We start from the raw sequence: 16,537 nt of genomic DNA on the forward strand, positions 1-16,537 counted from the left end.
CCTCCTGTCCCCCTCATGCCCCTCTGCAAAGACACCCGTGTAGCCTGGGCACGACACGGTTTTATGTAAACCCGAGGCCATGCTGCCTGCCCCTGGGATCGTCCTGGCTAGGGAGAAGCCGCAGCTGCAACCCAAAGCCCGAGACTGCCATGGAAATACTTGTGCCATCATCTCACTGCTAACTGATGGCATTCATTTTCAGCAGCACAACTTCAAAACAGCCCTGCAGTGCTCAGGGCAGGCGCCTCCTCCCCCAGCTCCCTTGGAAAATGCAAATGCGCTCTTCCTAGATGCGGCTCTAAAATTCCTGCGTGTTCTCAGAGACACTCCTCATCCGCTGCTCCAAGAGATGACAGTGCAGTAATGCAGCAATTACGGCTCTAACGCTACGGCAAAAGCCATTCCGCTTTGTACGGAGGATTTATTACATTTAGCAGTTTATTTAGCAGATCAATCTTCAGCCTCTTTCGCTGTTTGGGATTCCTCCCCCTGCCCTGCCCACTCCTGCTTCTCCCTCCCTCCAGTTAGGAGAAATCTCACTGCAACACAGCTCCCAGGCATCCTCAGTCGGACAGGGGTTGTTTAACACAGGAAAAACCATCAGGCACCCATCCCTAGCCCCCCCAAGCGCTGGCACTTTCTGTATATTACGAAAATTACCACGTGAATAATTACTGCTGCTGCTTAGGAGCACTTCAAAGTCAGAGCAGACCTAGACCAACAAACGCAAAAAAACTGCACGGGCTTTGGGGACTAATCAGATCCTTGAATTAGCGCTCCTGATCTCGTTAGTGGGCTTTGAAAGCAAGTTTCAGCATTACATTTCTCTGCCAAGACTGCCCTCTTTCAGGAAGGCTTTCCAGAGCTGTCTGTGGCAGTACCTGCATGCAGTGCTGCTCTGCCTGCATCGGGAAGAGGTTTCATTCACATCCCCAGTGCTTGGGGAAATCTTTTCCTGGCAAGTCATTCCAAGGGGACGGTGTCACCGGAAGGCAACTTGGTGCCTTTGGAGAGGTTCATGTGCTGCTGAGAGGCTGAACAGCCACTTCGGCTCTGATAAAGCATCCTTCCCTTGCAAAGAAGGCTTTAAAAGAGCACCACTGTGACCTAGTTGCACTCGAGGAAGCACAGGTTGGCTGCTCTGCTCTGTGTTAGTCAGGTAGCTGCCGGGGCAGAAAGCCTGCGATGTGCCACGGATCCTGCCCACTGCTGTGTGCTTCAACCTGCACGGCCTTGGCAAGGGAACCCGAGTTACTTAGCGATTCACTGCCTCGGGCAGCTGAATGCAAACAGCCTCTGCTGTAAATCGCTAAGTAACTCGGGTTCCCTTTTCATGTAGCAGCCCTTTGATGCTTATTTTCTCTTCCATTCCAGCCTAAGCAAGGAAACAAAGCACCCCAGGCAGCCATCAGCTGATCCTTCCCCACCCCTGCATGGTCGCAGGCACAGACGAGCTCCTTGCTCCCACCACACACATCTAGACGAGGAGTCTCTCTCCATCCCAGCCCAAACCTGGATGCTCACAGAGAAGGTCAGCCTCGTCCTTTTGGACCGAAAGGAGCCCAGCCACAGACCTGAGCCCCAGGAGAGCAAAGCAGTGACCCTGGGGGTGGGCTGAGGGCAGCAGCTTCTTCCAGAAAGGCTACCAGAGCCAGCGTACATCTCCCGAGACGGGAGGTAGGCACGCATCACGCTGACACCACTGACCTCAGGGTGGAGGGGTGAGCCGACGAAAAGCTGCCAGCGACATTAAAAAATGTCTCTGAATGTCTCATTACAAAGTACCTCTTTCTAAAGGACTGTAGATGTCTGTATGCTAAAAAAAAATCCACAAAACCTGTCTCACAGAACTTTAATGTCAAGCCTCAAAATACATGCAAATCTTGGCATATGAAGATATCACATCCATTTGTTATTTTAGTGCAGTCTCCTTCTCTTTTTAATAGCTCCACTAGATAGAATGTAAACTTTGCGTTTTACAGTAAAGCCCTCTACACATTTTGGAAAGAAATCATAAAAATAATAAAATGATTTTGTCATGATGAGCTCCACAGACAAGCCGTACAAAAAGATATCTAAACAATTTGAAAATATTGTGCTAGCAGTGTTATAAGACCAAGAAGGACCACGTTTAATATTTTACATCTATGAAAAATCTGCTATCAAAATAGAAATGCAACTCTGTAGATTTACTAGGCTTATAAGAAACACAGAATTCCCTAGCCTAAATCACTTCAGGCAAGAGCATTATAAGATAAGACTAAATCACAAAAAGAATGAAACAGCAAGGCAGCTGACTGATACCAGTGAATTTAGCTAGGAACACTGCTTCAGTTAGGAGAAGATGAAGAAAATAAAAAGGAATTAATCTTCCTGGCAGCAAACCTAAAATTCTAGTGCAGCAAATAATCTCATTGTGGTCTGACTGAGGGAGAGGCCAGCGTCGAACCCAGCCGCAGTAATCCCCCCTTCGCCGTCGAGCCCAGAGGTCGCAGAGCGCCTGTGCACTACGGCGATGCTCCCTGGGGTCCTCACGATGGAAACTGGACCCAGCTTCGAGCCACAGGCCCTTGCTGGAAACTGCCAGCACCAAGTCATGCGCTAAGGTGGATGGTGTAATTCCAGTGGGAGCCACATCCTTTCCTCCACGGCAGGTGTAACCGTGTTAGCATGCAAACCTAGGTCCTTGAAGCAGAAGAGGTGTACGTTTCTTGGCTAAAACCAAACTCCCTTAAGTGTAAATCGCTTTGGATGTGTGAAAAGACTGTTTAATGCTTGTATTTCACACTAATTTTCTCCTTCTGGCAAGCAGCAGCACAGCATACTGCACTTTCTGCTGAACTACGCTCCGCTGCATGCTGGCTGCTGAAATTGGGATAAGAGCAAACCAGGACTGGTACCCAACCCAGGTGCCTTTTAGGAGGACTCTAAATAGAGACCAAACATGTCCAAGCTTTGCTGTGACTCCAGACAAGATGCTGCAGGTCTGTAGCAGAGGAGCAAGCAGAAAGCACAAGAGCTGGAAAAACCTCCAGGACTGTAGAGGAGACAACCCAGGGCATAAAAGCTGATTTTACTGCCCAGCATCAGGTATCATAGAGGGCACTTCTGCAAACCTTCACAATTACCTCCAAGTGATGACTATCCCAAATGATTTTTCATCACCAGGAAGCTTTTGTATTTGCTCTCCTTTCCAGACCACTTTTAATATACTAAACAGCACATAGCTATTCATTTAGTATATTCTCTTCATCTATTATGAATTTAGGTTCCCTTTAAGTAATCCAAAGACTACAGAATACAGATTCATACAAACAATAAGAAAAAGGTCCTATACAAAATAGAGAAACTTCTCTCAATAAAGAGTAATAAAAGGGAAATGGAATAAACAGATTAAGAATTACATAAAGATATGCATATAGAATCAGTAAGATTATAATGTCATAAATACAGATCCCGAGGGCTTAACAATGTGAACAAAAATAAGAGCAGACATGCTGAATAATGTTTTGATGCTTGAGTATTTGTATGCTCAAAACCTAACCTTGCAGTGCTTTTTAACCACTGATGGGTGCAAATGGAGGTTAACGAATATAATTCAACACAAGTCACATATTTAATACATACGAACTTGCCATTGTCTTCAGCTATATGTGCTGAGCATGTGGCTTCAGTTTTACCAAGTCTAAATGTTCAAGATTAAGACTTGGACAATCATTCATTCCCTGTCCTGAAGGCATGAGACTTGTTTAAAATGTAATGTTTTTAAAAGTAAGTTTTTATACCATTATATGTTGTTTTGTTTTTGTTTTCAGTTTCTGAGTCTGTGAAGTTCTTTTTTTTTTTTTTTCCCAAGTGTTCCTCTACATACACAAGGTTAGAAAGTTGTTCCCTAAAACATAAATAAAAAGGCAAGTTTCTCATATAATCATCTGATTTTGAGAGTTAGGGTTTTAAAGGAAACAGCAAGTATCATGAGACTTGTGATAAAATCACAAGTCAGCAGCACTCTCTGAAAGTCTTCTTTCTCCTTTTTGCCAAGATTAGCTTTGATGTCTCAGTTATTTCCATCTGACTATATCCATTACTGTGAGTGTGTATTAACCATTGAATAACGTATCACAAGGTTCATGTACAAATCCCAGACCAAATCACAGTCCAGTCACAACTGACGCTAACACTCAGCTTTCCCAGACCATAGTATTAGCTGGCTTGATCTAAAAGGATTAAATTTTGACCAAAAAGGATTAAAGTTTGGAGGGAAAAAAAAAAAAAAAGAGGAGGGAAAAGGAAAAGAAGAAAAATAAACTGGACTGAACTAGACAGTTATTTCAGAAGTATGGTGAACTCCCACCTAATACCTTTCAGGCTTGCCTCAGAGTGCTCTGTAGAAGAAAGCAGGAACCCACCTCAGCTTTACGCTCGGGGAAGCTGAGGTACAGGCAAACCACAGCAGCACACTGCAGCACAGAGAGGCCCCAGAGACAGATCTGAATCTCCTGACCCCCAGCCCAGCAACCTCCACACAAGACAATAAAACATTCCGCTCTCATGAAAGCATGTATTTAGGATGGGAAAGCACAGATCTTGTTTCCTCACCAGAATCAGTATCATGAGCATCCGGGAGCGTGAGATGCAGTCCGTTATGCTTTTTGATCACTGGTGTTTCGGTCACACTACTTCCTTTCTCAGAGCCACTGTAAAGAAACAAAAACATGTTATCTAGCCACCTTTCAGCAGGGAGACAACGTTCTCCACGAAGCAGGCAATAATCTCATCTGACTGTCTCTGGAACTGAAAATTTTAGGTGCTTCTTGAAGGTGCCTTTGTTACACCTCCACCCAGCAGTGGATGACAAACCTGGGCACTCAGAGACACCGTGCCGAGCAAGAGCTCCAGTGTGCGTGCCACTATCAGTTTATTTTATTTAAGTGCTGGGGTCTTTGTCAACCACTGGATGAGGAACATGTTGCCAGCTAGGATGCCAGATGATAGAAGGACAACCATTAACACCTTCCTCCTCAATCCCCCCCCAAAAAAAAAGAACCAATGTCCCTTGCTTTTTTCTGTAGGATTTATTCACAGGTCTGCTGTGATAATCCTTTTGAAACAGACCAATTACCACCTTCCACACAGGTGCTAATTTCTTCATTTCAGAAAGATTATTATTTCCTCTTCCACCTTTGTTCTGTTTGAACAGAGAAGGAAGATAAAAGCTACCACACAGCACTGCTTTATGAAAGGAAGATTATCTGGTCTGCTCCGCTTCTAGACTTCAGTCCTCACAGCAGAGCTTTTCCAAAGGGGAACTCCAATAAAAAAATAAAAAATAAAATAAAATAAAATCCTGTGCCTAATGAAAATTACTTAGTGCAGATCTCCTGAGCCTTCCTGTCACCACATAGCCTGCCATCCCCCTAGGATCAGATGGTGATGATATCTGCTCTCACCATCCATTAAGGGACAAAATATCCAAAGGAAAAGTGACTGCCCTGGCTACTTCTTCTGGCACACTTCCAAGCCCGCAGCTCAGCCTTTGGATATTATTTCTCTCAGGAAACGAGATGTCACAGAACCATCATTGTGATAGATGCCCAGCCTTCCAGTTCAATCAGCCTTGTGGTACATACCGCATGGGATTCCCTTGAATTTGCATTGATCCAGCAGAAGAATTACCTTGGGACTGCCATTTGTTGTTTTTATTATTATTTTTTAAACATGATTATTCTGTTATCACGAAAAACAACAACAAGAGATAAACTAAGTCTTGTCCTTGCCAGTTAATATTCTTGGACTGAAAGCCACTTAATTCATCACACTGGTAATCGTAATTATGATAGCTAATTAACCTCTTATTTGGGTTTTGGGATGAAATATTATAGGTTCTCTTAATGGACCCTGACTTCTTGGCCATTTGACTACTTGCCCAAATCTCTGGCCTTGACTCGGCCTCCCTGTTTTACGCACTGCTTTCCATACTGATGTCCCATTTGAAGTTATCGAGTGGTGACAGATACAGAGGAAATACCCATCTCAGTACAGCCAGAGGGACAGCCTTTTAACTAGGGAAACAGACTGAAAACCATGAGGACTACATTCTGCAAACAAGCAGCTTCCAACAACTTCATGCTTTATTCTGGAAAAGGCCTGAAAGTGAACCACACGTTGAATACTGCAGTACAAGGCCTTCAACCCAGAGAGCCTTTCCAGGCACCGTTTTGGTGCACGTAGCACGGCCTTTCAGTGCATAGGGACAGCAGCCAGATGATTTGCCTTCCACAGATGGCACTGGAAGGCTGGCAGTGGGACACTGAATGTCACTCCAACACCCCTGTTTGTAAAGGTAGTTGAGACGGTGGATAAAATGCTCACAGAAATTGCTGAAGGAAATGTTTGCCTGTGAGAGACTGCAGAGGCACCAGCAGTTTGGTTCATCAGGAAGAAGCTGAGAGGGCACTTGAGCAAGGCACACGAATACCTGCCTGGGGAGAAAACACTGGGCCCTGGAACACTCCCTAGTCTAGCAGAGTCACACTAAGTTTGCACAGCTGAGAAACCAAGGTCAGAGAAATGCAACCAACTGTAAGTAAAGTGAGATTTAACTCTGTGGGTGATGAGCTACTGATTGAACTAATAGAGAGTTTGGGGTGTAACAGTTCTGAGCCTCATAGAAGAACAGGCTTCTCTTTTCCAAGAGGCCCAAAAAAAAGTATGCATCCACATCCCACTGATAAGAAATCCCCTTCAGTTCCTTTTAAAGTCCAGCCTTGAATATTTTACATATTTGTTAGCTGATACTGCTGCAATTTACTTAAAACAAGGGCCTTCCTGTGCCACTGAACACAGTCTAAAATTGCAGGTATCAAGTTCATTCTTGTTACCTTTCAAGCACTATTTCCTAATAAAAAGTGCTTTCTGAAGTATTTCTTGAGAAAGACAAAAAGTCCCACTGGGAATAGCAGAGAAATACACATTAGAGTTTCTAAAAGCAAAAGCAAAGCTATTTGTTTTGTTCAGGCTTCTATGGCTAAAGCTTATCAAAAGCCTCTAAAGCTATCCCATCTTGGCTTTTTAAATATAACGGCCAAAACACAGCTTGAGATCCAAATGCAATCCAAATACTTGAACTATTTATTTCTCTGTCCTCCAACTCAATCTCTTCAGCCTCAAGCTTGCACCCCCCTCCTTGCAAGTGTAAGTTGCATCCAGTCCTGTATGTTCAGTGCAGATTTGATCAGCTTCATGAGGAGTAATCACGGGTATAAAGATTATTCCTGTGAGAGATACAAGACTGAAGCCTTAGCCAAGGATATTAAAGCCTATGGAAATCAATGATTTCAGCAGGTAAGAGACTATTTCTCTAGCACTGTGCAAACACCTTGATTTTAGTGTTTGGTCTGCTGCTCATTAGCTAAACCAACAAGGAATTACCAAGAATCCCTCAGGAACACTTGTACATAGACATGCATCATTCTGCACATCCAGTTCTGGTGTTTATAAAACCTATGTAAGTGCATGCACAAACAGGGAAACAATAAAACCTTTAACACCTGACATGAGTGTTCCATTAAGCACGCTGTCCTCTCCATCAAACATAGTGCCTATGAACATTACAGGTAGAAGGTAAATATAGTGTTGGGATAACATTCCCAAGATAGTTGTACAGTGGTATCACGACTGGGACAATAACCAAAAGATATGGGAAAAAAGAAAATCCAAGCTGGTTACTTTCATACTTTCTGAACTTTTATCTTTTGGAGGGGAAGCAGATGAAAAAGATAACAAAAAAGGGAACATTGTTTAAACTTTTTTTTTTTAATCATGGATTGAAATGTGACTTTTTTAAACAGTACTGTTTGTTACCCTTTTTGCAAAGTAACTGGACAATTAAAAAAGATAACTGTATTCCCATTATAAACTCTGAACTTGTTAGACTGTGAAGAAAACCTACCTGTGCTGTAAAACAGAATATACCATCTGCCACATCTGCAACATATGCCTGCATGTCACCAGAGCCTCCTCAGGTCCTTTATGCATCCATTCCAGTTTTACTTTGGTGAAGAGTAAGCTGCAAGATGAAAAAGAACAACAACTGCTTTATTGGCACCTCAAATGTGGAGAATCAGTATCACTCTAACGAGATCCTGGCAGCCAGCAATTTTTTTTACTTCCTTTGTACGTCCAGCTCCAAGAGAAAACACCGGAACACAAAACATTTCATTTGGCTCAAGTTTGATTCCCCACAAGGAGATGAGAGGATTAACAATATTCCTCAGCTGCAGTCAAATTTACGTCACAAAGCTGGCAGGACAGTGTTAAAAGCAATGCATTACAAAGCCAACAAGGTGAAACATACAGTGAATCTCATTTTATTGTGGACAGCATTAAAAACAAAATAAAAAGGAATCGCCATAATACATAACCCAGATTGCTTTTTTAGTCTGGCATCCTCCTAGAGCGATGGCTTATATAAAGAAATTCAGGCAAAATGTGAGAAAAAAACAACAACAACAACAAAAACCAATACGCTTAATATACCCAGACAACTATGTAATGCCCAACAGGAAGGAAATATTTCCTCTTCGCCCCAGCTGGCATCATCTTATGCCCCCTAGGTAAGACAGCTAATAGCCCTTGCACATTTTTTTTTCTAGGTAGTATAAGTTTAGCTACTATTCTTATACCTAGAGACTATGTACCTGCACAGACTATGGGAGTTCAGCAGAATTAGGCCAAGCTTAGGTTAGAAGACAAATTCAGTGGTGATACAATCCCCACTTGCTGCTAGTATGGCTTTTAACATCATCCTTCAGGAAACTTCTTCTACCTTTTTAAACTGCCAAGATCACTGATTTTATTTCTTATGTACTAAAGTAGATTTACGTCTCTACTTTAAATGTTTTAACAAAGTCCAAGATCTATATATTTTGATTTTGCTCAATATGGTCAGCAATCCATCCGCTAGATGTACATACACACATACAACAGCTGAACATCAAAAATCTTAAAAGCCAGTACTGTGAATGGGGGCTTGCAGACCCCTGGGGAACCCAAACAACTTCAGGAAGAGACAACAGCAGGTGCAATCTCTTATAAGAGAAGACTTTGCAGCTGAATAAGAGATTCTTCACTTGCAATAATTAGAAATCTGCAGCCAAGTCTCTAATTCTTAACTACGCTCGTGTGCTAAAATAGCAGTCCCGTTCTGTATGAATAAATCTTATTTTTTCAGGAGGAAAAAAGTCACCAAAACACAACCCAATCTTATTATCTGCTACAGCAAAGTCTGCTTGTGGACACTGCTGCAGTTTGATCACACAGCTCAGGCTATCAGCTAAATTCCCCAGGTACAAATTTAGGCTAAGAAAGGAAGATCAATACTCGCAATCAAGGGAATTTCATTCTGTCCTTTACAATTTTATATCCCTAGTCTGTGTTTACCTTTTATGTTCTTGTTACTGGCCCGAGCAAAACAAATGCTAGTTAAAACATCCCCTCTACTTCAAGTCCCTAAATGAAAGCAAGTGCCCTCGTTATGATTCAGTTACTCACTTTGGGGCTAGATCCATGAACAAATCAAAAATTTTGATGGGACAAAGAATGTTACAGTGGACACACACTTAAGAAAACAAAAATGAAACAAAATTCATAGGAGTGGTTAACTATGCAAACTGGCCAGTGGATACACACTGCTCTGTGTTTTAATACTGGGAAATACAAAATCACACACTTTAGAGCAAGGAATATGTCTCACACTAGATGGATGGGAGGTTATACTCTGGAACAACACAGTTAAGAGGTCAAGCGATCCTTAGCATCCTTATACAGAAGCACAATCAAGTTAGAGTTGGAAGATGTAGTTCCCAGTAACAACAAAATGCTTACTACAATCCAGTGTCTAGTTCTTGTCTTCAGCTCTAAAAGGAGACTAAAAATTGGATGAGGTTCAGAAAAAGGTTATGAAGAGAGCACCGAAACACGCATTTCATCAAAGACCTAAAGAAACTTGGTTGATTTAGTTTAACCAAGGAACAGCAAAGAAAATGTTTGCCCCAGTCTGCAAGCACTTGCACAGAGAAGAGGAGTCTAATTGCAAGGGTTTGACCTAACAGAAAAGGCATCAGAAGATCCAAGGATTTGTTGGAAGCTGAAACTAGTCAAATGAAGATTATAAGTAAATGCAAACATGCAACTCTGAAAGCAAATAACTTCTGCAGCATCTACCTTGTGTACACAGTGAATTCTGTAATCCTTGAAGTCTTTACAGCAATACGGGGTAACTTCTGTAAAGCGATGCTATTGCACAAGCAGAAGCTGTGGGCTTGATGCACAGGCGTCTAAGCAAGATCCTTTGGACAGTGCTCTGTGGTGGGATGGGCCTGCATCATCACCCGCTGTCCTTCTGGCAATTAATTTATGAAAAATATTCTACCAGTCCAAGAAACTATCACAACAAACAATCTATGTTATTTTAGATGTACACAATGTTTTCTAAACATCTGTAAGCCTTTAAAATGCATGACTTTCCTAACCACTGTATGACAGCAGCAGCACCATAACAGTGGTGGTCAGGGACCCCAGCGCCTAGAGAAGAAAATAATCATAGCAGGTCCCTGAGTAACACCACACTCATGGATGATAAAGGATAGCCCTCTTAATATTAATGATATACAGGAATGAAGAATCTGTTAACAGAACTGCTATACAGGAGGGATACATTAACAGTGTTCCTCTTTCATTTCATATCTGTGTGAATATAGATGGCTTAGTTACCCACAGGCAATTAAATCTACCACACAGTATATTTAAACATCGCAGTTAAACATTAGAAAGAAATACTGCATTCTTCTTTCCATCATTCTGATGCTCACTGGTTACAGTGAGTACATACCAGCTTCTTTGGATGAAGATGCAACGTTCTACCTCAAGAGAGAGAGAAACTAGTGCAACAGGAAAAAAGCAACTCTCTCCCAAAAACAAAGTCTCAGCAGAATATTATCAACAGTTGTAGGACACAGGAGCACAAAGGTTAAAAAAAAAAAAATCACATAACTTTAGCGACTATCTCTGCAGTGGAACACTACCACCAGGTCTTGGAGATGCCAAGCGTGGTTAGCTGTTGTGGTAATTTGCCTCTGGCATAGTGCTGTTCATGTTATCGTGTAATAGCATAGCAAAACCAAAAGGCAAGAAGGAAGAACATAAGTAGGAAAAGGAATCAAACTATACTGACAAAGGTAGCAAACAATGCAATTAAACATAATTGCATGCTGGAAATAAAATCAGTACATTAGGCTATACGTGCTATATGCTGTTTGTATTTCTCAGCTCCTAGTAAGCTTGGCACCAGTAAAAACAAATAAGAATACAGGGAAACCACTGAAGTGAAGTAGGTGACACAGTATCACTCTTATCTCAAGCTTATAGTTTTATTACTTAGATAGCACTCCTGCTACAAATAAATCTAATGGGTCTTGTGTCCTATCAGTGTCTGCACTGAACTCCCAGGGGCACAAATAAAAAATTACGTATGCACAGATCTCACTTTATTGTATTTTCTTAATATCATTTTAGTGTACTTTTGTATGAAGCTTGTAATGTTAAGCAGAGCAGACTCTTAAAGAGATTCAACGTATAAAAATAGCCCTGAGATTATCAATACAGTCATTGGTAATTCTGTTAGCCTCTGAAAATGAAAACAGAGTGATTTGGGCTAAAGTAAACATATAAATTACTGGTACATAAGCATAAGAAAAGAGAGCCAAAACCCTACAAATCATTCCTATAATGTGTATCATTTCAGGGACAGGAACAATGGAAAATAACCAGTGCTTACTCTTGATACCGGACTCGAAGCTCCCTCTCAGAGCAGGTTTTCTTTTATCACGTACGTGGACAGTATCAAAAGCCTCTGTTCCCTGCTGTAAGGTCAGGTTGCTTGCCACAAGTAAGCATCCCGATCTATCACAGCAACATTAACTGTCAAATTAAAATCTGTATACAGTTGACTTTGCTGAGATAAATTCATTTGTCTGAAGCTCTGAAAATTCAAAATTAGGTTTCACCATTTCAGTAGTATAAATGACAGAAATATCACTGTAATATGCCATGCATTGACAAAATTAGGGGCTGGAATACTGGGAGGCCTGAGACAATTTTCAGCAGAAAGAAAGCTGTTTTCTTTGACTTCAGCAGGCATTCAACATCTGTCTTCATAAAGGCCGATCTCAGCAGGTCTGAAGGTCTGGCCAAAAACTCCTACCTAGCCCTCCCGAGAACTTTTTAATGCCACATGGCTAAATGCTCAGCCTCTAAGGTCTCTTCATACTACCCACAAAGAAAACAGGCTGTTCTTGCAATTCTCTGAGAATTTAATTACTGAGATTTCATTTATTAATCATTGATTAACGAACAGTTAATACTTATTAGCAGAAGGTTTCACATGTGCATACAGCATATTATCAATGGTTACAAGCACATCTATGGAAGAAGCTGGGAAATGCTATGTTTAGTAATAACCCATTGACTTTCTGGAAGCTGTAAGAGTATATAAAGATTTATTAAGTAGTTAATTAAGAGTTTTTAAAGCTGCTTTAAAATGGAGTGTTTAGAATTAAATGTAGCCCTTTAGCCATACATTTTCACAGCATCACAATGGGATCTCCGTGCCCTACCATGTGACAAGCAATAAATAATACTAACACTATAACAAACAACAACACATTCCACTGACTTCAAGTTTGAGAAACTAAATTAGGAATAATGAGCATTATGTAGTTGTTTATCTATACATTTAGCCATCCACTGGCTGCTTTTAACCCTTCCAGTTCACCAGAGCTGGATGGACAGTTATGGATGTTAGAACAGAGATACCAAACCTCTGCAACCACTATTTGTACTTGGCGTGTCTTCACTAAATGGCAGGATGCATGTACGTGTTTGTTTGTGTGTGTTTACAGCCATCTGCCTGGAGAGAGAAACCAGAGTCCTAGGCAAGGCTCTGAGGACAGCAAAAGCAGTTTATCCAGTGACTGATTTATGGGGTGTTGGAGCAGCATGGCTTCGTGCAGGTGCCGCTGGGCAGCACGGTCCAGCTCACCCTCCCTAGCTCTTGGTATTACACGTGGCCCTTTACTATAAAGGAGCACCGATAAATAATCCATACCAGCTCCCTTGAAAAGCAGGGGAATGCCACAACCTGGATGGGCTGATGGCCCAGGGATGCTCCCTGGGGAACTGGGCAACATGGATTCAACACTGAACTCTTGAATTGCTTTCTTCCCCTCTGAGGTAGGGGATGCCAAGGAAGCTACAGGTGGATACAGGATAGAGACTGATCTAACAGAACTAGGAAGAGGATGGAGAACACAAGAGCAATCAAAGTTTTTTAATGCTTTTGATACATGGAGCTAGTAAATAGACTTCTCAGCCTGGAAAAGAGGCTGGGAGAAGAGATGACGGATTTATAAAGTCAGGAATAGCCTGAAGAAAATCAGGAAATCAAAGCAGTCAGTCGTTTTAATGCAAGAAGTAAGGAATATCCAATAAAGCAATGAAGCCCTGGATTTAAAGAGAGCAAATGAAGTGCATTTTCATACAAAGCAAAAGTAAAGTGCAAAACCCATTGCTACAGGATGTTCTGAGAGCAAATATATAAACAGGTTCAAAAAGGGATTAGATGAATTCATGGATGACAGAGCCATCAGAGGCATTAAACACAGCCTAATGCAACCTCTGGCTCCGAAAGCCTCTGTACCAGTCAGCTGACAGACGCCGGGATGACATCGGAGGGGAAGGATCATCCTCCTGCCACGTTTCTACATGCTTTTCCCTGTGCATTCACCAGACACCCTGCTGAAGACAAACAAACCCTTAGTTTGATCAAGAATGGCCATTCTTACATTTTGGGATGGCCTAAATAAAACTGCAGCCTGCATTCTTTTTATAACCCAGATTGTCTGGTCTTGTTTTATCCTCCGGTACGAGAGGACAGCGTCTCTGGAACTGCAGTTTCTTCACAGTGAATTAGCTGTTCAGTTTATCAGCTGCTGAACTTTGGTGATGAGTCACCTATACAAGCCAATTAGTTCAAGTATACTCTTTCACCATAATCATTATGGTTTCATTAACCTTCCCAAAGCACCTGCTAAAGCCCTTGTCACGTTATCGATAAGAAAAAATTGGCAAGATTGGTGAGCTGCTTTTAATCTCCTGCATTTCTGTTGATAACATCAACATCAAAGTTGCTGTCTTCTCAAATAACTCGGTGCTTCTTGCAGTCTCCTGACATTTAAGGGCACATTCTCTAGTTAAATTAATGCCAGCAGCGCTGACTGCAACCTCCCTTTATAACTTCACGCAGTGCCGTATTATCTATCACTTTCCCTACAAAAATAAATTGATCATATTCTTTTACAGACACAGTCTTTTTCTTTTTCTTTTCTTTCTTTTTTTTTTTTTTTTAATGGCTCCCTGCCCATCTGCCCTCCAATATGAACAAAAAATAAAAATAAAAATAAAAATAAAAATAAAAATAAAAACAAGAACAATAAACCTCAGCTGAGAAAAACAAGGAGGCTCAGAGCTGACATCTCCTTTAGAAGAATGTCCCATTCAGAGCCCAGGTCCTCCACAGCAGTAATTCAGCTAATTATGCTCCATCAGCTACAACAGCACTGCACAGGATGAGCACAGCTTTCAGAGGCAGATTCTCACCTATTTACAAGTGTGCACGATGAAGACGATTTTCATGATACAAGGCACCCTGCAGGTTACTGCACATAGGGTAGGAAGGAAACTGCATGGCCACAAAGATCACTTCTCAAGGCAGATATGTCTGTGGCCAGTCCAGTAACCTCATGCACCTGTTTCGGCATTTGGCTCCTTGCTCGTGGTGCAGAGGGTAAATATCATTCAGCATTAATACTGCCCATCCATAAACGGCTCCTGACACTTGGAAGGAGGTCTTGTAACTAATCCTCTTTATCCACCAAACCCAGGCAGGTTGTCACTTAAAGAAAATAGAACAACTAACTAATAGTCTGCTGAAAGAAAAAGCACATTGATTTGCTGGAAAACAAAACACTGAAAGTCTCCTTTGTCTCCATCTTTCTTCAGAAGTGAACTGTATTTAGCCATACTCCCCAAAAAGGAGGCACAAAGCCAGGTGATCAGCATTCTTTCTTTCATTTCCTTTCAATTATATCATTCATTTTGAATTCTAGATTTGCATTTTTTTTTTTTTTTGGTTAAGAATGTAAGAATCAAGGAGGAACACCAACCTTGCTCCCACCCACCTGCAATCATGCTTGGACTCCACAAACTCGCAGCTTGACGGAGCTCACTGGGATTACTTGACCTGCCTGGGGCCATCAGGCCTCAACTGCTTGTTCTTTCCTTTGGCTTTCGTTACCACTAGGAGACACTGGAAGGAGGTTGTCGTCACGCAGACACAGCAAGGCTTTACTCAACATTAACTGCTTGTACAGCCAAATTACTACCTTCACACTGAATAGAAAAAGAAGTTAACGCTCTTGCTATGCAGTGTTGACATTAACTTCTCCCCTCAGGACTGTACATTAGGCTTTCCTTTGCAACACTTCATAAGATTTTAAATGGAGGTTTAATATGTGAGTGGGTTTTATCGAATTGTGTTTTCCCTGACAGGGTCCAACTACATGCAGTATTTCCCACTGCACTGGACACTGCATGAGGACCTTTGAAAATTAAGGGACAATTCCCAAGCATCCAAAGGCCAGGAGCTTAGGGGTCTCCCTCCTATTTAATTTCAATCATGAATTCGGTAAGAGTTCATTGTATAGCTTCCTGAGTATGTGGAGTGGTGGCAGTGGGGCCAGTATCACACAGCCTGTGCTGGGGACATGGGAGAGCCATGCTCTGTTTCTTGCCACAGCACGGCCTCTTGGCCAAACCTGGGCAAGTCACTTCAGCCCCCCGTGCTTCTTGCTGCAGAGCAGACAATGGGAATGACCTCTGCAAAGCACTGGAAGAGCTGGGTTCCTCCTCATTACCTTCCCCACATGTAATCTCTTCACACTGGTGCTCTTACCTTGAGAGTTATTTATTTGTGGACAGGAAGGCCAGCAGGTTGAGCCCCCCAGTAACTGACCTCACCTTCAAAACATTTCTCATCTCTTGGGCCTGATGCTTCAGAATTTCATCAGACACGCTCCTGGGTAAATCCAGCCCACCCTGACTAAATGGAAATTAGTTTGGAAGGGCAGAACTAAGAAATGACCATGCTGTCACAACCCCTGGAATAACTCTCAATTTGCAGAAACGGAAAAGGAAACCAGGCCTAGGGGCTCTAATTGCCGAGCTGAGATCCTGCCAGACAAGAAAAGAGCAGTAATAGGGCAAAGCTGAAGCACTCATTACAGCGCCAGGACTTCCTGTCCCCCAAGACTGCAGAACTGGATGCTTCACTCACACTTCTAAGCTGCTGTGTTTTTCAGAAAAGCTTCTAGGACATGCGGTTTAGGCAGCTTGTAGAGGAAAGGATACCAGGACTCTGGCT

At 42.1% G+C, this 16,537-nt stretch overlaps 1 protein-coding gene across 2 annotated transcripts in view; it reads right to left on the minus strand.

The window, feature by feature from the left end:
• TTC7A (tetratricopeptide repeat domain 7A) overlaps nt 1–16,537 on the minus strand; it is a 162,769-nt gene that overhangs the window by 43,931 nt on the left and 102,301 nt on the right. For both annotated transcript variants that reach the window (XM_068676639.1, XM_068676640.1), the window contains 2 exons: nt 7,952–8,068; nt 4,600–4,697 (listed from right to left, as the gene is read on the minus strand). In XM_068676639.1, coding sequence (XP_068532740.1) covers nt 4,600–4,697; nt 7,952–8,068 — 215 coding nt within the window. The remainder of the gene's footprint in view (nt 1–4,599; nt 4,698–7,951; nt 8,069–16,537) is intronic.

The sequence above is a fragment of the Anas acuta genome, chromosome 3, assembly GCF_963932015.1.
Source record: "Anas acuta chromosome 3, bAnaAcu1.1, whole genome shotgun sequence".
Taxonomy (NCBI): domain Eukaryota; kingdom Metazoa; phylum Chordata; class Aves; order Anseriformes; family Anatidae; genus Anas; species Anas acuta.